Here is a 21986-nt window from a genome sequence, read left to right as displayed (position 1 = left end):
CTTCTGCATCCCTTTTTAAAAGCCTTTCCTTGCTGAGTGTCAGACCTGCTGGTGGCAGGGGCTAACACAGCTAATGCTTCCCCGAGGGGATCAGTGCACCTGCAGCTGACAGAGCCAAATCCTGACCTGGGATGCAGAAAGGTTGGGATCAGTCCTCAGATTCAGTTACCAGGGGCTGACAGGGGCAGGCAGGTAAATTACAGAGGTAAAAGTATCCTGGGCTGCATCAAAAGCAGGGCAAGGGGATTCTCTCCCTGTCCTCTGTCCTTCTGGGACTCCACCTCAGTGCTGTATCCAGCTCTGGGGCTCCCAGCACAGGAATGAGTCCAGAGGAGGCCACAGAGGTGCTCAGAGGGCTGGAGCCCCTCTGCTCTGGAGCCAGGCTGGGAGAGCTGGGGGTGTTCACCTGCAGAAGAGAAGGCTACAGGGAGACCTCAGAGCCCCTTCCAGGGCCTAAAGGGGCTGCAAAAGAGATGGAGAGGGACTTTGGACAAGAGCATGACAAGGGGTGGTGGCTGAGGGAGGGCAGGCGTATATTGGATATTGGGAAGAAATTCTGCCCTGTGAAAGTGGTGAGGCCCTGGCACAGGTTGCCCAGAGAAGCTGTGGCTGCCATTCCTGGAAATGTTCAAGGCCGGGTTGGACGGGACTTGGAGCAATCTGGGCTAGTGGAAGGTGCCCTGCCCATGGCAGGGGGTGGCACTGCATGATCTTTAATGTCCCTTCACATCCCAAACCATGCCAGGATTCATGTTTTCTAACTTGTCTTTAAACTGAGTGTTTAAACCCAAACAAAAACTTTGAGAACACTTCCCAGCCCTCTGAAGGGGAGGTTTCTAGCCTAGGGAGTTCAGCAGGAAAGTCTTCAAGACAAGGTATGAGGCCTCTCCTACATGGCCCAGGCCAGGCAGGGTTTAGGGCTCCTCAAACACCAAGGGACTCTGACACATGGCTTTGAATTCCTCCAGTGCCCAGGGAAGTCAAAGGCTCTTCTCCCACCTGCTCAGGGTAGTTAGACCCTGGTTTCAGCCCTTGCTGCCAGGAGACATTGAATGAAAAAACAACCCTGCCAGCTCCTTGCTGCTCGCTCCCTCAGCCAAGCAAACCAACCATGTCCAGCAAGAGCAAGAACTGGGACAGGATTTTCCACCCCTGCTCCCTTCTCCCATCTGCAAATGCTCCCAATTCTGCAGAAACAGGTATTAAACACCTGCAGCCAAAAAAAAGAGCACTGAACCCCTCTCTTGAAGTGGCTGCTTGAACTACAGTGGAGAGATGAGGACTGGTGCTGGAGAAAAGAGGACTGTGATCACCCCTTCACAACCACAGCCCAAGCAACTGGTACCATCTTCCACCAGAGTCCAGGATGACCCAAATCCAGACGAAAGCCTGTGCATGAACCTGTAACACCCACAGCCCTAAGCAGGAGGGCAAAAATGAGAGACAAAACGGGCATTTTGGAAGAAAGCACAAGGCTGCAGGAACACAGAGAGGCAGGCATATACAATGGTGGTTTTATTCATAACACCTTCAGCTCAGGCTGCAATTATTTCCGTTTTTAAACTTAAATCTGGTCAGCAATTGAGGAAAAGAAAAAAAAAAAAACAAATAGTCCCTGTGTGCACAAACAATGCAGCTCTGAATAATACACAGTAAGTTTATTTCATATTAACATGAGCAGTAAAAAGTGGACATTTTGACAGGATTTTACTTCAGGTCCTTTTCTTTATTCCTCTATTGTGTCCTTTTTGCCAGTCTCTTGTCCCTCAAACTGTGGATACTTTGCCTCGACATCAGCCCAGGTGAGATAACCGTTGGCCAGGTCTCGGATGATGGCAGGAAGTTCAGAGATCTGCAGGAGAAGCCACAAAGACATAAGGAACACAAAGTCACCAAAATCAAGCTGGATATTTAGGGAACGTGGGCAATTTTTACAGCAGCAACAGAAGAGGTACAAGATCTCTCCTGGAAGATCATTCTTGTGGAGAAAACCGTTAATTAGAACACCTTAAATCAGTCTGTTATCTGTTATTAAGGTGATCCAAGAGGGAAATGGTGGACCAAAGCAAGGTAATGTGCTAGAGTTTGGGAAAGGAAAAAACAGAATACACACATCCAAAAGACGCTGTAAGCCAGGATTCAGCCAGACCCTACCTACTGTAAGACCAGTACAAAAGCAGCTGCCAGTTGCCTTGTCTTTGCTCCTCACAGCACACTGTCATGGTGCAAAGGATCAGCCAGAAAGCTCAAAAAGGGCAGAAATTGAAGGACAGCAAAGTCTCATCTTTGGTCAGCAGTGAGAGGTCACCCAGGTGACAGAGAGACAGATGGGCAGCCTGAGGAACTGGCATTGCCTGCTACAGCCAGCGAAACCCCAGCCAGCTCAGCAGCTCCAGGCAGTGCAGGTGCTTCTGTGGAGCTACAGCTCAGCCTCACAGCTGAGCACCATCTCCTCCTGTGCCTGGGGCGGGGGCAGGAGGAAAAGGGCATCAGGGCAAGAAGAAAAACCCCCAAACCCCCAAGACTGCAGATTCAACAGCTCTGAGCAGCTCTGCTCACAGGCAGAGCCCACCACAGGGAGGTTTTTGCTATTCCAGTCTGCACTATGGCCACACTGGCAGAGCATGTTCAGGGCACACACAGCTTTTGGGCAGCGGTTCATCAGTTCCTCTGCTGAGGATAACAGGCAACACCAGCTGCAAGGCAAACCCCAATGTTCTGTCTTTTGGTGCCTGTGAATTCTGAGAAGCCCTGCCTTTGAAAGCCAGACACAACCCAGGCAATGCTTTAACTCAGCAGCATTCACTCAGAAGGAGCCACTCTGAAGAGCAGTGCAACCAGCACAAGGCATGGCTTTCAGGTAAGATTAACACCTCTGCATGCAAGAAATACAAAAGCTTCTCCTCCCTTTATCAGCTGGGCCAGCATCTTCTCCGACCAGTATCTGTTCCTGGGGATTTCTCAGAACAGCTGAACTGCTACAGAGCTGGAGGCAGCTCCCACAGGGACTGGTGACAGATCAGAATCAGCAGCCCATGCTGTCCCCCAGCCCAGGAGGGGCACACTGGGCCGTGTCAGCAGCGCCGCGCTCACCTCGGCGCGGATCTGGCGCATGGAGTCGCGGTCGCGCAGCGTGGCCGTGTGCGGGGTGCGGTTCACGGTGTCGAAGTCGATGGTGATGCCGAAGGCCACGCCGATCTCGTCCGTGCGGGCGTAGCGCCGGCCGATGGACCCCGCTGCGTCATCCACCTTGTGAGAGATGCCGGTCCTGGTCAGTGCTTCGGCTGCAGGGAGCAGAGCAGGGATCGTCACACAGCCCCACAGAGGCTCTCTGTACCCCCGTGGCACTGAGCACTGCCTGTGCTGGGTGCAAGCAGCATCCCAGACTCCAGTTTGACTCGGGACAGAAGATGCAGTGTTCCAGGCTCTGCAGGAGCTCAAGCTCAAACCCACCCTGCTCTCTCAGCCCTCCACATTGCACCACAACTCTCACCCAAAGGGCAAAGTCACCGAGTTCTTCCCCTTGTCATCAGTGCCACAACTCTGCTTTAGCTCCAAACCACCCCAGCCTCAGTGTGCAGGTCACATCCAGCACAGGGAGACAAAGCCCCAGGCAGAACCGGTGCCAAGAGCAAAAGGCACTGTCTGACATGCAACCCCTGCTCCTCTCCTTCATCTGTTCACCTTTTTATTGTCCCTACTGTAGGAACCCAGAGTGCTGAGAATATTCCTCTGCCTGTTTTTAAGGGTTCTTACCCCCCTGAACAACACTGTTTTAACCTCCAACCTTGGAAAGAATTACCAACAATCAGACAAGAACTAGAAAATACAGTGGTGTGAATTAGGTGATAGACTACTATGTAAGATTGTCACAGGGTGAAAAATTTAGAGGTTTTGGGCTTCTCTTTGTAGTAAATAGATAAGAGCAAAAAACATCAAAATGGAGGATTGTTGTTGTTCTCTAAACCTTCTTCTCCTTCTTCTACTACTCCATATTCTGCAGTAAAAGTAATTTGGGATGATTGCACAAAAAAAATTCCGCAGTTCCTGCCCGTGTTACTGAATAATTGGTAGGAAAGTGAAAATAATACACGTTTTTAGTATTCAATTGGTTGCATTACCTTTAAAAGGCTGTCTAAATCTTGATAACTGGACTTTTCTCCTTCCTGCATTCTCTGCTCTGTGTTATGCCTGGGTCACACTAGTGACTCTATTTCTCTGATAAAACTTAATAAACAACTATCTGGCAGCAGTGAAACTCCAGGAAAGTCTCTGTCTCTCAAACTCCTTGCAGGGACTTTTAAAACACCCTCTCCCATCAGGAGAGATTTGATTTATGGCACAGTTCAGTGCCACCTATCTTCCACCACAATGCCCACTAGCAGTGGGCAGTTTGACAGACTGGTTGCAGGCTCAGCAGCTCTGGGACAGACTCAGTAAATTAGCTGGCCAATAAAAGCAAAGAAAACTTTAATAACAAAACAAACAAAAACCCCCACTGCTGCAGCTTCTCCCAAGCAACGGGAAAGATTTATTTTTGACACAGAGGGAAAAAAAAGCAATGTCTTTTACACTCCAAACCAACACAAGGAAGGTCACAGTGTTTGGTTTTTTGGGGATAGCTGAAAAGTTTGATGGATACCCAAAGCTTGTGGATTCTCAGCTGGTTGAGGCTGACAACTCTCCCTGTGTACTTTAGAGAGCCACATGATCCTTTTCTCATGCTTTAGCTGAGAAAGGAAAACTTCACAAAATGCTTCAGCAGGTGGAAAATTCCTCTGCTCCCGCTTTTTAGCATCCACAGATCCCAATGCTATTTTCTCCCTATACAAGTAAAGACAGAGCCTCTCTTCCCAGTGCACAGCCCCATCAGACCCAAAGTGCTTAACACACTTACATAATTCCTTAACAAAAGGCATGAATTCCTGATTCTGGCTCAGAGGAAGAACAGAGCACTTGAATGGTGCTACAACAGCTGGGAAGCTGAAGAACTGTGGAAAAAAGGAAAAGCACAAGTAAATACAAGTTTAATGGTCAGATCAGCCTCTTAGGAGGTGAGAATAAGCTCTGACTGAGGCTGGATGCAGGGTGAGTGTTCCAGGGGAGTCTCTGGCCTTCTCTAAGACATCAGCAGAGACACCTCACACCACTGGAGCAGGCTTGGTTTTCTTTAGCCTCCATTCCCCCTTATCTCCTGACAGCTAAATGTCACCTCCCACCAGAAGAGGTCTATTAGAGCCCTCCTGAAGAAATTTAACCTCATATGAATAACAGAAAAATTAAGGGTGAAGGTGTCTTTCCAGGAGATTTAGTCTTATGCACAGTCTAAACCAAACTTCTTGTTTGAGACTCCACACACAGAGCACATACAGCAAAAAGGTTTTTAGAACCCTTCACAGATACCTTCAGAAAACAAAAATGTGCCAAAAGTAGGGGGAAAATAATAACATTTTTCCTGGCAATCAGCAAGGTATAAAAGGAACAGAAGCAATGCATGTGAGATGCACCACAATATAAAGCACCCCAGGGTACCCAGAAAGTAAATGGGTACTAGAAGGAAGGTAAATCCAGTATTTTATACTTCAGGAGCAGTTTATGATTCAAAGTCAACCGTGTCCTAACTCTGGGCTCCTGAACCTTATTCCCCCAGTCATAAATGTACCACATCCTCTGGCACCCAGAGACTCGAAGAAGAACTTTTATTATATTTCTTTTTTATGAACACAGTCCAGGAGCCAGGAACAAGGAGCAGGAAGCAGCGCCAAGTTTCCAGCCAGCTTCCCTTGGGCCACCAGCAATGGCACAAGAGCATCACATCTGGGCACTGGCTGGAAGAGGCTGGTGCTCTGTATGTAACAAACACTTCCCTCCAGCCCCTGCTACAGCAAAGCTTCAGGCCAAGGTTTTAGGGGTGTCCAGAACCAGAGAAGGCTGAATTTCACAGGGGACTGAGCAAACACTTGTCCATTGTCCATCCTGCTGCACAGAAGTATGATTCCAGGAAAAGCAGCAAAGAAAGGAAATTAAACACTGAGGAAATGTCTTTCTCTGAGCAATGGAACACTGCCAAGTGTGAATCCAGAAGGAGGAATTTCTCACCCCCTTGCCAGTAACCCAGCGAGAGCCTCACGCACACATGGCCCAAGAACGCTCTTATGTAAAAATGACACGTACTCTGGCAAAACCAGCAACTCCACAGCCCACCTGGGCTTTCCCATCTCTACTGGGCATTGTGCAGTCTTATTTCAGCCCCTTCCCTGGCTGTCAGGGGAAGGCAGGTGCCTGCAGCTGGCCCAGCCTCAGGGACACTCACCGTTCTCTGCTCGTCTCCTTCCCGGATGCGGAATGTGTGTTCAAACACTGTGTACATGATCCTTCCAATGCCAAATGAGGGCTCAATGACATTTGGGATGATTTCTTCCACTGGAACACAAAATAACACACATCATCATTAAAAACTGATTTATACACAAGAAAAATATGTGGCTGCTGATGCTTTCTGCTCAGAAGTTCTCGTTATGTGTAGATGAGTACATGGAATTAAAAGATTAAATATTTCTGCTCTAAATACAAACACTTGAAATAGAGATTTGGACTTAGCTCATGTAGAGGACATATTTAGGCTGTAGAAAACAACTCAGCCCCTTCTCTGGTCCTGAGAGCAAATAGCACTGCACAACTTGCATCCACACAGATAAAGATAAAGACTTCACAACAGCAAAGCCTCATCCAAACTAATCACTGTCTACCCCAAGCTACAAACTATGCCCAGGCATTGTCTGGGGGTGCTATTTGGCATGGAAAGCCATTCCAGGGAGTATACCAGCAATTAAACAGCCTGGATGATGGCATGGCAATGCTCAGTCCCTGGCCCACTGATTTAACAGCCTCAGCATCCAGCAGTCTGGGCAGAGAAGCTTCAGATCCCACCCAAATTCCAGCAAAGAATCCCACACCTTCCACAAAACCTCCTTGTGACCTTGATTTGCACTTTAGTTTGTCACTTAACCCTGACCAAAAATGTTTGTATCACCTTGCAGCACTCAGCAGTAAGAAGTGAACTGGTCTGAGTAGCTTAAAATCCATTCTATAAATTTAATGCATACAATGGTTTGGGTTAAGGGATTTTAGAGATCCAACCCCCCTGCCAAGGGACACCTTCCACCATCCCAGGTTACTCCAAGCCCCATCCAACCTGGCCTTGGACACTTCCAGGGATCCAGGGGCAGCCACAGCTTCTCTGGGCACCCTGTGCCAGGGCCTCACCACCCTCACAGGGAAGAATTTCTTATTAACGTCTAATCTAAACCTGCCATCTTCCCGTTTAAAGCCATCATCCCTTGCCCCGTCACAAAGGTCCTTGTCTAAAATCCCTCTCCAGCTCTCCTGGAGCCCCTTTAGGCTCTGGAAGGAGCTCTGAGGTCTCCTCAGTGTCTTCTCTTCTCCAGGTTAACACCCCCAGCTCTCCCAGCCTGGCTCCAGAGCAGAGGGGCTCCAGCCCTCTCAGCTTCTTCATGGCCTCCTCTGGACTCGTTCCAGCACATCCATGTCCTTCTTGGGTTGAGGGCCCCAGAGCAGGACATAACATGGGATGACCTCTTTTTATTTGTGCACTGACCAACCATTTCCAAGACAAGAGAGAGGGAAACTCTAAATTTTGCCGCCTTCTTGCAGACAGCAGCCAAACCACCAAATGCACAAACTTAAAGGAAAACCAGCCACTGGCATTCTACTTGCTGGCTCCCAGCAATACCAGAGTCATTAAAAGCTACAACTGAGACCTTCTTTGAAGTGGTGACAAAGCAAAGTCTGGCACAGCAGCAGCACGTGCTGACTGAAAGGCATCCAGACATCCCAAAGGCTCAGCTGCTGCAGGAATAAATACATTCTGCACAGGCTACAAGCAGCTCTGCTTCCTCCCAGGAACACTGAGGGCTCCACCCAGGGCAGGATGACCCAGAAGCTACAGTAGCAAGTGGGGAAAACTCTACCTCAGCCTCCAGCTCTGTGAAACACTTCCCAAAGGACCTCAGGTGAGGCACTTACAGAGCTGGCTGGAAAGAAACGACTTCTTAGAGGAACTAAACCCACACATTTTGTAAAGCCACCTTCTAGCCCCACTTCTCACATCAGGACAAAAGCTCTAGGGACATGCAGTCACTGACTTTTCTAAAGCTTTCTAACTCTTACATTGTTAAATTTCAAGGAAATTACATTTGGCATTTTTCCTATGCTGTGTTACAATATTAACAGGACAATGCTACCAACAAAGTTCATACTAAAAGTGTATCCTGATGATGATCAAACAACAAAGAATCAAATTTACCATGTAATGTTTTCTGAAATCTCTTCACAGTAACCATGTCCTTTGTTAACATAAAAGTTTTCCCTTCAGTTTCAACAGTGAATTCCCTGCAAGAGAAAAAAGAAGTCATTTAAAAGCTACAGCAATAAACAAACAAGTTTTATTTCCTTAATTGCATCACTTGGTTGACTCTAAGAGTGGGATGACAGAAGCCAGGGAAAACCCCAGAGATGAAAGAAACATGTAGCATACCCATTTAAAGAAATTTGCATTAATAATAAAATTACTACATGTACATTAAAAGCAACCATTTTCATAATCACAGTGAACTTAGCAATGGTTAACAGCCTGAAGCAAACTCAACTGGGAAATTCTCAGGATGAAGCCTATACACCAAAGAGAAAAAGGGAGGCACACAAAGCAGGCACTGGACTCAATAAAATCAGGGGTATTGCTTGTAACTCATCTACTGAACCATTTCAGGGAGATTCTGGATGGACTAAGTTCACTTTCTTCTCTGCAATAATTTCTCTGCCCATTTTGAGTGCTACTGTTTTTTTCTACACTTTCACATTCAGAGAGATGTGAAAGAAATAAGTTTTAGCTTAGGGGAAAAAAAGAAAGATGCAAATATTGCCATTCTGTAATGTATTCATTGATCCTACACCTTGTACCACTTGAAGCAGGAAATGAAGGGTTTTTTTTTTTTGTTACTGCACCATTAACTTTCTCATAACACAGACAGCTGTTGGCCTGCTTCAGCCAAATTTGACAGCTGTAAAGACTTTTCATATTTTCAGTTCCTGCACATTGTTAGGAAGGCAGGTCAAAGAAAATCATGCAAATTCTTGCCACGGTAAATCAAAGGCTATAACAGGTCCTAAAGCAGCTCACTGAATACTGGAGGATACTCAGGCAAGTTTTGCTTCTCATTTAACTATTTTGTTCCACTGGCCACAGAATTATTTTATTAATTTTAAAGTTTTAGGTCTGTCCTGGTCCACTCTCAAGTCAGAGTGGGGAAGCTGGTAAACAATTTCCCTTTCACTGAACTGTTTCTCTTCTGGGATGATCCTACTAAAGCCAGCAGCTCATTCCCACACAAACAAGTATTTGATTTATGTGCATACACCAAGGAAGGTGTTGATGGATGACCAGCAATGCCTGGTGGAAGGGACAGCACTCTAACATCTCAGATGACCCACACAGCCTGCTCTCACAAGGCAACTGGTTTCAGGTGGCTCATTAAATGCAGAGCCCACATCAGGATGTCAGAAGAAGTTACCACACACACACAGAGCCAGCTCACCCTTTCTCATTGAGCAGCTGCTCCATCTCGCTGATGTAGCACTCGTCACACATGGAAAGATATTCCATCACCACCTTGGCATCCTTCTTGTAGGCTTTGCCAATGGCTCCCTTATTTGCCTCAAACTGAACAATGTTGACTGTTCTGTACAAGGCAGTTAAGGAGGTTGTGAGGATAGAAAGCAGGGCCTGGTTCCTTTGTTATGTTAAAGTTAATTGCTACACAACACAAAGACATCTCCTCCACTACTGGATGAAGGAACTGCCCTCCAAAAGAGGAAAGGAATAACAAATGCTCTGTTCTTTCCAGGTCACTTCCCAAGTCATGCTGGCCTGCAGGTGTAGGTTTCCCTGTTAAATATACAGATGTAACTTGAAATAGAGCTGTGCAGAAATCCAAGACATTTCCCTGTCCAATCCCTTTCCACTTGAGGAGAAGCTGGTTTTTTTCTGAAAGGATATAGGTTCTTTGAGATGCTTCTCAGCTATAAGAGGAACTTTGGTGGCGCGGGCATGGCAGGAAAGGTCATAGCAGGAACGATCAGCACAGCCAACGATCTCAATCCAACCCTGGAAAAACAAAACTGGAAGCTTTCACCAACTCACTTTTTTGTCCACTTAACCATCAAATATGTTTATTCACCCTTAAGCCCTCCCTGCTCCCATGACTGTTTTTTCTACATAATTAGCTCTGTTACAATAAGCAGCCCTCCCTCACCAGTTGCTCCCTCATTTGAGTGATTCCATTTGTTTGCAGAGGAAACGATCAGTCATCTACCCAGTGCCTGCGTTCAGGCCAGCTTTTCCACATGGCTTGGCAGAGCACAGCCCTGTGCCAACAGCTCGGGCTGGGGCCAGAGCACACAGTTCTATCACTCACATGCCACAGGCACACAAGGCATCATGTCCCCAGGGCTCTACTGCTCCCGAGCACAGGACACACAGCAGGGAATCAAACATGCTGGAATGGCCAAAAGCCTGGCTTAGGAGCCGCTACAACACAGATCACATACAAGGGAAGCTCTTAATTCAGTATTTCAGCATGTATGGCATGGAGGAATCTCAAAACACCGTTCACAGTGGATTGGTGAAACAGCAAATACAACCTCCTCTGGATTTCCTAACAGACAATCCCATGTAAGAAAAGGCTCAGCAGCTGCTTCCCACTCATTGTCACATCAGTGTGGAACATTCAGGCAGGAAGATGTGTGGTTTTCCAAACTGGAGTGATATAGGAAGGTGTCAGAAAAGGTATGTGAAGAGAAAAAAATCCCTGTGCTTGAAAATCGTGGTGTTCCAGGGTATTTTTGGAGGATTTTTACAGAAATTAAGCTATTAGGGTACTAAAGCTACTTCTCAGAAAACACAGAATACAGATTTATGTGGTTGTTCAACCTGGAGAAGAGAAGGCTCTTCCAGTGCCTAAACAGGCTCCAAGAGCTGGAGAGAGACTTTGGACAAAGACATGGAGTGACAGGACAAGGGGCAATGGCTTTAAACAGAAAGACAGCAGGTTCAGATTAGACATTAATAAGAAATTCTGCCTTGTGAGGGTGGGCAGGCCCTGGCACAGGGTGCCCAGAAAAGCTGTGGCTGCCCCTGGATCCCTGAAAGTGTCCAAGGCCAGGCTGGATGGGGCTTGGAGTAACCTGGGATAGTGGAAGGTGTCCTTGCCCATGGCAGGGGGGTTGGATCTTTAAAATCCCTTAACCCAAACCATTGTATGCCTTAAATTTATAGAATGGATTTTAAGCTACTCAGACCAGTTCACTTCTTACTGCTGAGTGCTGCAAGCTGATACAAACATTTTTGGTCAGAGTTAAGCAACAAACCAAAGCATAGTTCAGCTCCCAAGGTGTTCCTTTCATGTTCTCTCCTGGGTTAGGTGGTTGGACACCCTGCCCTGTGAGTGCTGTCCTGATCATCATGGCAAGTTTAATAATCTTATTTACATGGTGTGGCCCACACATGTCCAGTTTTGGGCTGGCTTGGAGGAGAGGCTGTGAACTTGTGGAACTCAGCTATGGATATTCAGAGGAAGCCATTCCTTCAGTCACTTCTCCAGGGCTTTTCCATAGGAAGACAAATCACTCATCTGAACTGCAGGAGATTTGTTGTTTTTCCAATCTTAAGTTTGGTAGAATTTTACTGGCTGCTATTCCTCTAACTTGCTGTAACAAAACATCACTAGTGCTAAGTCTAAATCCAACCAACAATACAAGAGGGAAGAAAGGCATTCAACAAGGCTTGAGCAAAAAAGCTCTTAATGACTCAGAAGGAAGATGACAACAAATCCTCGGGGAATTTTGCTTCCAGCACCAGCTGTCTGAACTGGCAGGAGTGAACTCATTTCTCACAGCTCAGAAGAGGTAAAGGAAGAACAAGCATTCAAGCAGGAAGCAATCTGCCCTGGAATAACACCTCCAGCAAAATAAGTCCTTCCCCACTGATGTTACAGAGGTTACAGTCTTTGGAAAGCACCAAGACTCAGTTTCCTTTAACTCCAGATTAAATTTGACCAGTGAAGTGTCCCCAGGCTACTTCAGGCTCCAGCAAAGGAGTCTGGACCTACCAAAGCAGCATGAACAGTTCTTAAACTTTGTGCAGGGAGCTGACCTGCCTCTTGGTCCTGGATTCAGAACATTTCAACTGCACTACATGTGCTCAGACCAACACGGAGTTGGACAGATGCATCAGACTCCCAACCCTAACTTTAAAAAGCCAGAAATAAACCAGATCTGACAGGGGCTGTCCTTTGCTGTTTCCGCTTTGCCCACTTACATAGGAGGTTTTGGACTCTGCATCCCAGCAGTCACAGGCATAATGAGCCATCTCATTCTCCATGTGCTGTCGGAAGCGCAGCTTCTCCGGGGACACACCGACCTTTGTGAGGAAGAGGTAGATTCTGCCAATGAAGTAACCGAGAACCGAGTTATTGATCACACCCTGCAGGGGAAAAAAGCAGGAAGAAAACAGCCACATTAATTCCTAAGGAAGCAAAGTCATGATCTGTTGTACTTCTGCAGGCAACCTGACATGTTACAGATAAAACTAGTGGTAAAGTTCTGTCTCCCCTGAAACTGTTACATCTCCTCAAATTCACCTCGTGTCACTGGCATCATCTCCATCTGACCAAAATAGTGACTTACTGTCACTCCAGGACTCATCTCTCACTGTCTCTGAGGATTGCCTACTTGTAAATACCCCACTGTATGCAGCACTGCACTCATTGGCATTACAACAGCTGCACCCTACAGTTCACAGCTGCAATACAACAGAGGGGTGGTGTTCTTTATTTTTTTTGGCTGTTGTTTTGGGGATTTTTTTGCTTTATGTTTTTTAAAGGCAATGTTTTGGTGTTTTTTCAGGGTTTTTTTCATTTGGGGCTTGGAGTAAATGGGTGGAGGGGGTTGGTAAATCAACCCATTCATAATTAGATGAATCAGGTAGTGATTCATCTAATTACGCAAGCCACGTACTGATGAGGGTCAGCAGCTGACTATGAGATTCCCAGTTACTGCTTGTATTAATATTCCTTACTGTCCCTCTCCCAGTAGCTAAGTGTGAAGTTTAACTTCCAACCTCTATCCCAGCACCACCTGCCCTCTTCTGGTAACAAGGGCCAGGCCTGGATCCCAGTCTCACTGATTCACTGGAGAGAATCTGCTCTTAAATCTGGGAGCAAACCCCAGCTGGCACCAACACAACACACACTTTGTGCACGCCCAGTGCAGGAAGCTGATCCATCCCCTCAGCCCTGGATTCAGAATATTTCAACTGCACTATGTGTGTTCAGACCAATGTGGGACCGGACAGACATATCACTCAGGGCTCTAATTTGAAAAAGCCAGTTTGTAACTCAGCCTTGAGAGCAATACTGCAAGGAGCAAACCCCCCGTGCCTCCCAGAGGAAGGTTACCTGCTGGACAGCGTCTCCCAGCCGCATGACGTGCGCAGACTGCCCGCTGACCTGCGCCTTGGCCGAGTACAGGAGGATGTTGAGATCTGCCACGTCCTGAAACTTGGGGTGGTTTTTCTCACTAGGGTCCACAAAGTGCTCAATTTCTGCCATGGTGAATTCCCTAGTGAAAACAAACAAACATACATTGAATATTTTATGCATTAGCCCCCAATAAATCATTGTGTTTCAGCCTCTCACAACCAAGTCAGTAATTTAAAATCATATGCAAACCCAGCCAAGACAATGGACAGACTGGAACACAAACCAGTCTCATCACTGGATTTAGTTTCATCTTCAAATTCCTAACAAAACTTTCTACAAATTCATCTAGAGCTCTCCAGGCTGTGGCTAACACCACTGTGAATCAGAGCACATAATACCACCTTTGGAAGTACTTCCAGAAGTTCTCTGGAGTTCTTCCAGACTGCTGTGATGCCCATATCAGAAGTATCTGTTCCTTACAGGGTCTGCTGATTAAATCAGTAGCTTTAACTCATGTCAGAGGTGCTAAAAATAACCAGGTGAGGTGATGATCTCCTGAAGATAACGATACTGCTGCGCTCAGTAATGGCGTGTATTGTGTTTTAAGAGCTTGTCTTTAATGTTTCTTTACTCAGAGATTGATTCTGAGCCTTCTTGCTTGAAATCACTTTCCACTGAATTAGCTCATTATCAAGAACCTTTAAAAAAGCTCTAGGTAATCATTAATTGTAAATCACAGCCATCAGGGTGTAATTTGCTGTGATTGCATAATAACAGTCTCCAATAGATGTGCCACAAGCATATCATTTATATTTGACTGAAAATGAGTTCAATGAGAGAAGTTCTCATTTCCAGATGAGCAAAACAGTACAGGAGGACTGAGGAAATTCCTGAGTTCCCTCTGTGCTAAGGATGTCACAGCCTCTCAATGACATTTATGACACCACAAAATAATCAATCAGCAAGCTTACAACATGTACTGCCTGGGCATGGGAGCTCTTGTTCCAAATAATATGCAAGAGACTTCCAATTAGGATAGATCAGTTTAAATACAGAGATTATCCTTAATGAAAGACAATAATCATTTTTTATCCAAAGACAGAACTGAAAGTAATTCCCAATAACCCTGAGCTTTCCTGCTTGACTGATCTTGCAACACAAACACTGAGTCAGGTCATCTCCCAACTTCCTCTCTGGAGCAAGTTGTAGAACTGCAGAATCTGCAGGACTGAGACAAGGAAATATTGCTGCAAGGTCAATCACGTTTTGATTTCAGTTTCAAAGCAAATTGCATTAACATAATCAGGCAAAGTCCTGTAGAGAATACAACTACCTTTAAAATTATTTGTTTAGACTATGATGGAAGCCAAATTCTGTCAGAGAAACTGAGTTTATCTCTAATACAACAACTATTTCAGAGATTATACTTCTCACAAGCCGATCTCAGATAGAATTCTGTACTTCCAACCTAAGCTATGAGTTCATCTGCAAAGCCTGAGACTCACCAGGCACACAATCGGGATTCCTCTGGGAGAAAGCACTAAAGTGAAACAATCCTGCACAAACCCTGGAACAAAAGGAAGACGCTCCCTGCTCCCAGGTACCCTCCAGTTGAAAGAGAAAGTTGGCAGTACCTCACTCTGATAAGGCCGGAGCGGGGTGAGATTTCATTCCTGAAGGAATTTCCAATCTGGGCAGCAGCAAAAGGCAATTTGCCTTGGTTAAACTCCAGAAGACGTTTGAAGTTGAGGAATATTCCCTGTGCAGTTTCTGGCCTCAGGTAGCTGAAAGGACATGGGGGAAAGGAAAAATCAGGAAGATTTAAGGGTGGGGAAAGCAGGGAGAAAGTCACAACTACAACAAAACTTACAGGTGGAAGTTTTTCTCTTGAGACTTTTAACTCCAAACAAAAAACCGATGAAGCAACAGACTGAAGGAAAAAAATGAAACCTTCCTCCTCAAACAGGTACCCTGAAGTAGGTTTTCTACAGCCATGAAGTCACTGACAATCAGAGACCAGCATTAACTAGCTTTATGGAAACTACTCCCACCAGCAAGGGCACAGCTGGGATCTGTATTTTGGGCGCTTTAAGCATTTTCAGGATTCTCCAACAGCCCCTAGTTTCTCCCGCCTTTTCCCAAGACTCCAAGGAATGCTAACCTGCTACAGGAGGCTGGGATTGAAAAGCAGGGGAAACCTACTCAAGAGACTTCATTTTTATTCCAAATGATCTCCAAAGCCGGGAGAGTGTGAGCAGAATGAAATTAGCACCTACCCAGGCATGTTTCCTCCAGGCCCAATGGAGGTCTTGAACATCAGATTGAAAGAAACAGGAGGGGACAGGTCATTGCCAGTGACAGGTGACTTCACATTGTAGTTCACAAAGAGATCTGCAAGCTCTTGCTGGCCATAATTGTCCAACTAATACCAAAACACAAGAGAATTATTTCAATTACTAGACAAGATAACAGGAATGAATGTCCTCTTTATCTTTTACTGAGCGTGATCCACAGCTCTGAATCACCTGCCCAAAATATTCCCTTCTAACCTAAATTTTCAAGCAAGCTAAAGTTTGAACCAGTGATAGAAGAATACACTTTGCACATTTGCAACCCATTTTAGTAATAGGTCCAGGATTTAGTCATACCACAGGAAGTCTGAGCTTAAGAGTGGGTGTACAGCAGAAGAAAAGTCACTGGGACTGCACCACCACCCACCAGAACAGATTCTTTTGAACAGATTCAGCTAAAACATGGGGAGCTCTCAGCTGGGAACAAAAAAAAAAATACAGCAATGAGAGACAAGAAAGCTAAAATTTCTGCAGGGCTTTGTTTACATTCATTTCTCTTTCTCTTTCTTCTGCTGCTTGAAACACAATATTAAGCTATGCATTAGATGCTCTTTCAGAGCTGTTCTGCATTTCTGGTTGTCATGGTCTTTCATACATCAGAAAAAAAATCCAAAAACAGAATATAAAAATAGTTATAAAAAAATAGTTATAAAAATAGAGAGATTTCCCTAAAGGATGGTCAAAGTTCAGTGTTGTAGTGTGGAAAACATAATGACAGCTGCTCAGTGATGCAAAACACTGCCAAAAAAAATTTCTCCTTCTGGAAGGAACATTCATTCACTGCATAGCTTTGGAAGCATTTATCCTAGAAATCATGAGAGCAAACATCAAAAGCAAAGAAAAACAAATTAAAAAATAAAGGCAAATGTTTGTACAGTTGTTCAAGAATGTCAGCCTGAGCACCAACTATTCTCATGGTAAACACAGGAAAAATCTTTCTGGGGTGCCAGAGGAACAAAACTCAAGTGCTTCAAAGCTGAGACAATTTCAGAACACAGCAAATCAGTGCTAAGCTGATTCAAAAAAACCCTGACAAATCCTGTGATCCATCTCTGCGCCTTTGTATGACAATCTCACAGAAGGGATTGACAAAGGTAAAAGCTTTTTCCTGGGTGTGAAATGGAGGACACACACCAGCTCCAAGACTGAGCTTCAGCCCCACCAACCCAACATTCAAGAGATTAATTAATATAAAAGCAGTAACTCTCCAAAACAATGAGGGAGATGTGATTCACCAGCAAGCTCACAGTATTTATTAGCAAGTTAAGTTTTCAGTATTTGAGAGGATCTCTGAGGTAAAGACTTCTGAGTATCTTCAGAACAGAAGAGGGCCAGTGCCTCTAGACTCTGTCACACACAGCCCCCTCTGAAGCAGCCACCTCCCCGTGCAGCACCTACCTGTGTTAGAACATTTTCCATTTCTGCCTTTTTCTCTGCCGTGCACTTCTTGTCAGACATCAGCTTCTGCAGGTGGGCTGGAAGAAAAGCAGGTGGTGAGTTTATACTGCAACTCCATCTCTAAGCCCAGCGTAAAACAGCTCGGGAGGATCCCCCAGCACAAGTTAAGTGTGTGTCCACAACCTGTCCTGACAGTGTCCACCAGGGTAATTCCAGTCATGTCCTCAGGGCAATGGTGACCTACAGGTCACTGTACTGGTGTGCCACAGGGAAAACAACACATTCTGATCTAGTTCCTTTCCAATATTATTTCTCTAAACCCAAGCAACAGCTTCGTAGTTCCTTTCTCCTTGCTTTCTATTATACAGACTAGAAATTAAATGTCTGATCCCAAGCCAGCAAGCCTGATTTTATTCACAGAGGCAGGTACAGAGCTGGTACAGTGGGGCTGGACTGCATTCCACGTTACAGGACAACATCCTCCCAGAGACACAAAGGCAGACAGCGATGCCAAGACTTCCCACTCTCGTTTGAAAAAAGCAATTTGACTTTTTAGTCAGTAACAGCTCAGTTTGGCAGGAACAGCAGGTGGCTGTTCACAGGGAGGGGCTGCAGAACACAGGGACACTCTTGTTTATGAGGCTGCTCAGCAAAGGAGCAGAGGTTAGATGGAAAAACCCTTCTTTTGAGGATCTTTTTGAACAACAAAAAAATTCTTAATATCATGAAAACTGCTCTAACACCAATACAGATTGCTCTGCATACTTGAATTTCAAGGAAGAGGCTCAAAAACCAGAGAGCACAACTCACTTAAACAGAGAGTGGAACAATCCTTCCATTCACAGCGGAGCTGTACATGAGAAAGTTTTCAAACAGGCTTATTTCTGAGATTCCTTCACGTGACTTTTTTGGTTTGTTTTTCCAAACAAATTTTAATAACCAGGAAGACAAGTGAGGACTTTGCAAATCGAAGAAATGTCCGAGGTCTATTTCTAAGGTACACATGAAAGTCATCCACTGCCATGTAATTGACCTTGCATAGAAAAAGCATGCTCTGGCCCCTTGCAGCACCAATAAATTGTTTCTCAGTACTGAGAAAGCAACTGAAATTTAAGAAAACTAAGACCAGAATGCAGTGAAGTACAGGAATCTTGTTATATAGGGAGTCCTCAGCTTAGACAACACAGTAATCTTTTGTAGCCTGATGACACTGGGTTTTATAAAGCGGGGCACAACTGTGTTTTCACCAGAGATCCTGTACCTCATTTAAGACACTAACAGAACTTACAGGATTTTTGGTATAGTATGATTAATTAACTGCAAAACACAAGTATGAAGGACTGGCTACACCAGCAGGCTTTCCTTGAAAAAGATTCTCTTTTCTAGTGCTTGTACCACTACAAGAAATCCCCAGGCCCACCTAGCTTGGAACAAAACCAAACCTTTTAAGAGATGATCAGCACGAAAACATTCCCCGTTTTTCACATCTTTCACCATGAAGTCAGCAAACTTGTCTACGTGGCCAGAAGTCCTGGAAGAGATGACACAAAAAAAGGAATGTTACAGCTGCCACCAGACAGCCCCAGGTCTGTGTGATCCCAGTGGACAGACCTTTACCAAAGTGAAATCCTTCAAAAACTGCAGGCTCACTCCTGCTTCAGATCAGTCACGTTAAGCCGCAGCATCCCACAGAAAACATGATCTGTGGGAAGTATCAATACATCTAAACCTTAAAATGTGTCACAAAAATGACACTTAGTGCCTTCAGGAACTGCATCATGATCAAAACTAGACACAGCTGCAGTAGTAAGGAGTTACCAATAATTCAGGTGGACACTTTCCCACTATTTTGTACCAGGGATTCACGAAAGCTTCTCCCCATTACACCTTTTTCTTGTCTTCTTAATCTTCTAGAAAAAGGAATAATGACAATTTCTTACCTAATGGCACTGCCAGGAGGCTTTAGACTCTCAAACATGAACGCCAGTGCTTTCCCTGACTTATAGAACAACAGCTTCTCACCGCGGCCTGTGCACTGGTACCTAATTATGGTACGAAATTGGGCGACCCAGACTCAAGATCCCTGTGGATAATTTTACAGAACACTGCAAAAAGCAACTATCACCAGAAATCCCATGCTGCAGGTAAAAAAACAAAGCCCCATATTTACTTTAGAACCGGCTCAGGCGTGAGCATGGTGCAGTCAATCTCCAGGATTTGCTCTTCCTGAATGAAGTGATGTCTCCATGCTTGGATGATGTTGTTCTTCAAAGCACACCCAACAGGCCCAAAGTCATACAGACCACTGACTCCTGAGAAGAGGAAAAGGTAAAAAAGAAGGGTGAGATTGTACAAACCTGCACTGCTTGGAGGAGTTGTCTTCCCTTTTCACTCTTTCCATCAGTTGGTTTCATTTTATGAGCATGAAGCACAGTTCAGCTGCAGAGCACTGAGGCACCAGGTAGTGGCAGAAGCTGAAACTGATAAACTCCTGCAACCAACAACTCTAAAAACCAACTCTAAAATCCACCAATGGATGCTATTTTGTGGAGAATTTTGTGAGAGCAATCTATGTGAAGGAGGAATCTGAATACAGAAGTGACCATGCACGAGCTGAAGCAGAGTTATTGCCAATAAAACCACCCAGAGTGTTATTTTAGTAGCTAAGGTGAAAGAGCAGTAACCAGAGGCATTGTGTCCCTCCTGAGATGCTCATATCAGCCATCTGAAGAGGTTTAACAGCCACATTTATTCACCTGTGCCATAAAGTTCATTGCCAAAGTTCACTGAGGGAACAGGTTCTAAAGCTCACAATGGGTTTGAGCACTATTGGTCCCCTTGTGGACCATTCACTTAAAGAGCTGGACTCGATGATCCTTGAGGGTTCCTTCCAGCTCAGAATATTCTGTGATTAATTTGCCAAGAGAAGCTCAGATAGAGATGAATGGTTATAAATAAGCCGATGATCTCCTTAAGCCCCAAACACCCTTGGGGCAACACTCAGCAAAGAAGCCATCTTCTACTAAAGTAATGCTCAGAACGTGCATCCTAAAGTCCACTCATTTACATTCAGAGAACACAAGACAAAAATTGAGCCCCATCCCAACCCAAACACTTTAGGAAGGAGGAATTTTTAAAAGGTTCACAAATTCAAGCAGGAAAGTTTAAAGCAAAGTTTTTTTAAAAAATAATAATAATCTGGTATGCTGCATTAATAACATCGCAAGAGTGCAGCATTTCACTCAGCTAGAAAGACCAGAACATTAGCCTAAAGGGATTCAAATGTAAATTTCTTCAAACCCATACCTCCATAAATAGAAAAGGCCTGGTCATAGAAAAACCTCCTTTTGAGAGTGTCTTCCATCTTAACTCTGTCCACGATATCATCTTTGGGCTGTAAGGCCAGCTCCTGTAAGTCAGGCAAAACAAAATCAGTTAATAGCTCCTGATTCTGGCAGGAGGAGAAATCCTCTTCACTCACCACCGTGAGTCAGAAGTCTGCAAAGACCACTTTGAAGCAAAGGTATCCTGCCAACATCCTCATTTTCCAAAGAGGAATGTTCCCACTGAGATTCAAGTGCTCAACTATGAAAATCCCTGTCTGAATGCAGCAGTTTAGACACCTGAGGTGGACTCATGACCTAACTTTCCTCAGGTTTCTTCACAATCACTGTAAAGAAATGCCAACTTCCAAAGCAATTCTGACGTTTTTCCCTCTCCTGATTATGAAAAGAGCTTCAAGTGACCATCTCAGACTGCACACATCTAACTCTTGGCATATATAAACCTTTCAGTAAAGTGTTCCTCACATGAAAGAATTCTGAGTATGAAGATTACAAGCACCATCATCCTTGTGCTCTGCCAGAGGGATGATTTTAGGTACTTGTACAAGGAAAACCTATTTGTAAAATTTAGGTCTTCACCAATATGCCTCCCTGCACTCAGAAAAGATGGAGTGCCTTAATGCCCTGACTAGATACTGTGAAAATGTTTAACAGCAGACTCACTCTTTTATCTGAAAACCTGTGATTTTTGCAATCTGATCCATTAGTGAGGTCAACAGACTTCGAAGATTTTCTTCAGGAAAGATAATTAAAACAGAGTTAAGCCCAGAAATTTAATGAATTCAGATCCTCCCAAGTGGCTCAGACTACCATTTTGAACAGCCTTTTGCTAACAAAAAGTATTTTATGTCCATTTATTTCAAACTTTTCCTTTTCTACCATCTATAAAGACATATAAACATGGTCTAATTTTAAAAGCACTGTACCTCTGTCCACCCAACTGCTCCACCCTGCTCAAAGCTTCAAATTCAGAGCTGCTCTGCCATCTTCAAGTAGGAACCACAGGACTTGAAAGCCACCAGCAGCTGCTAAAGCAAAGGAGCAGTGGCACTGCTGCCTTCCCCAAAAGCTGGAAGTGACTGTGATCCTTGCTGGGAACAGCATCAGGAGAGAAACATTCCCAGTACTGGAGTGCTGCACTCCCAAGGGCAGATGCTGCATTTGCAAGGTCACCCTTGCACTGACAGCCCACACAGATTGTGTAAGTGCTAAGAACACCTCCCCACTGCATCCCACAGGCACCCTCCAACACAGAGGTGGGGCTCATAGGGATACCAGAACTCCTAACCTGCCTGGTGACATTCACAGGGACACCAGGACTCCTCACCTGCCTGGTG

The 21986-nt window shown here is 45.1% G+C and overlaps 1 protein-coding gene across 1 annotated transcript in view; it reads right to left on the bottom strand.

Annotated features, from left to right (window-relative positions):
- Positions 1-1500: 1500 nt before the first annotated feature.
- GARS1 (glycyl-tRNA synthetase 1) overlaps positions 1501-21986 on the bottom strand; it is a 21839-nt gene continuing 1353 nt past the window's right edge. Inside the window, exons 2-16 of the mRNA XM_042043672.1 lie at positions 20612-20714; positions 19476-19617; positions 18748-18836; positions 17306-17382; positions 15833-15978; positions 15191-15340; positions 13533-13695; positions 12395-12559; positions 10076-10183; positions 9615-9760; positions 8327-8412; positions 6314-6423; positions 4898-4991; positions 3094-3284; positions 1501-1852 (exon numbers count right to left, since the gene is read on the bottom strand). Coding sequence (XP_041899606.1) covers positions 1727-1852; positions 3094-3284; positions 4898-4991; positions 6314-6423; positions 8327-8412; positions 9615-9760; positions 10076-10183; positions 12395-12559; positions 13533-13695; positions 15191-15340; positions 15833-15978; positions 17306-17382; positions 18748-18836; positions 19476-19617; positions 20612-20669 — 1851 coding nt within the window. The 5' untranslated portion in view covers positions 20670-20714 and the 3' untranslated portion in view covers positions 1501-1726. The remainder of the gene's footprint in view (positions 1853-3093; positions 3285-4897; positions 4992-6313; positions 6424-8326; positions 8413-9614; positions 9761-10075; positions 10184-12394; positions 12560-13532; positions 13696-15190; positions 15341-15832; positions 15979-17305; positions 17383-18747; positions 18837-19475; positions 19618-20611; positions 20715-21986) is intronic.

Source organism: Corvus kubaryi, unplaced genomic scaffold (assembly GCF_017639235.1).
Source record: "Corvus kubaryi isolate FWS band 111438036 unplaced genomic scaffold, C.kubaryi_AGA036_p1.0 37398, whole genome shotgun sequence".
Lineage (NCBI taxonomy): Eukaryota > Metazoa > Chordata > Aves > Passeriformes > Corvidae > Corvus > Corvus kubaryi.
The sequence above is the reverse complement of the archived record's forward strand: the minus strand, read 5'-3'. Positions and strand labels throughout refer to the sequence as shown.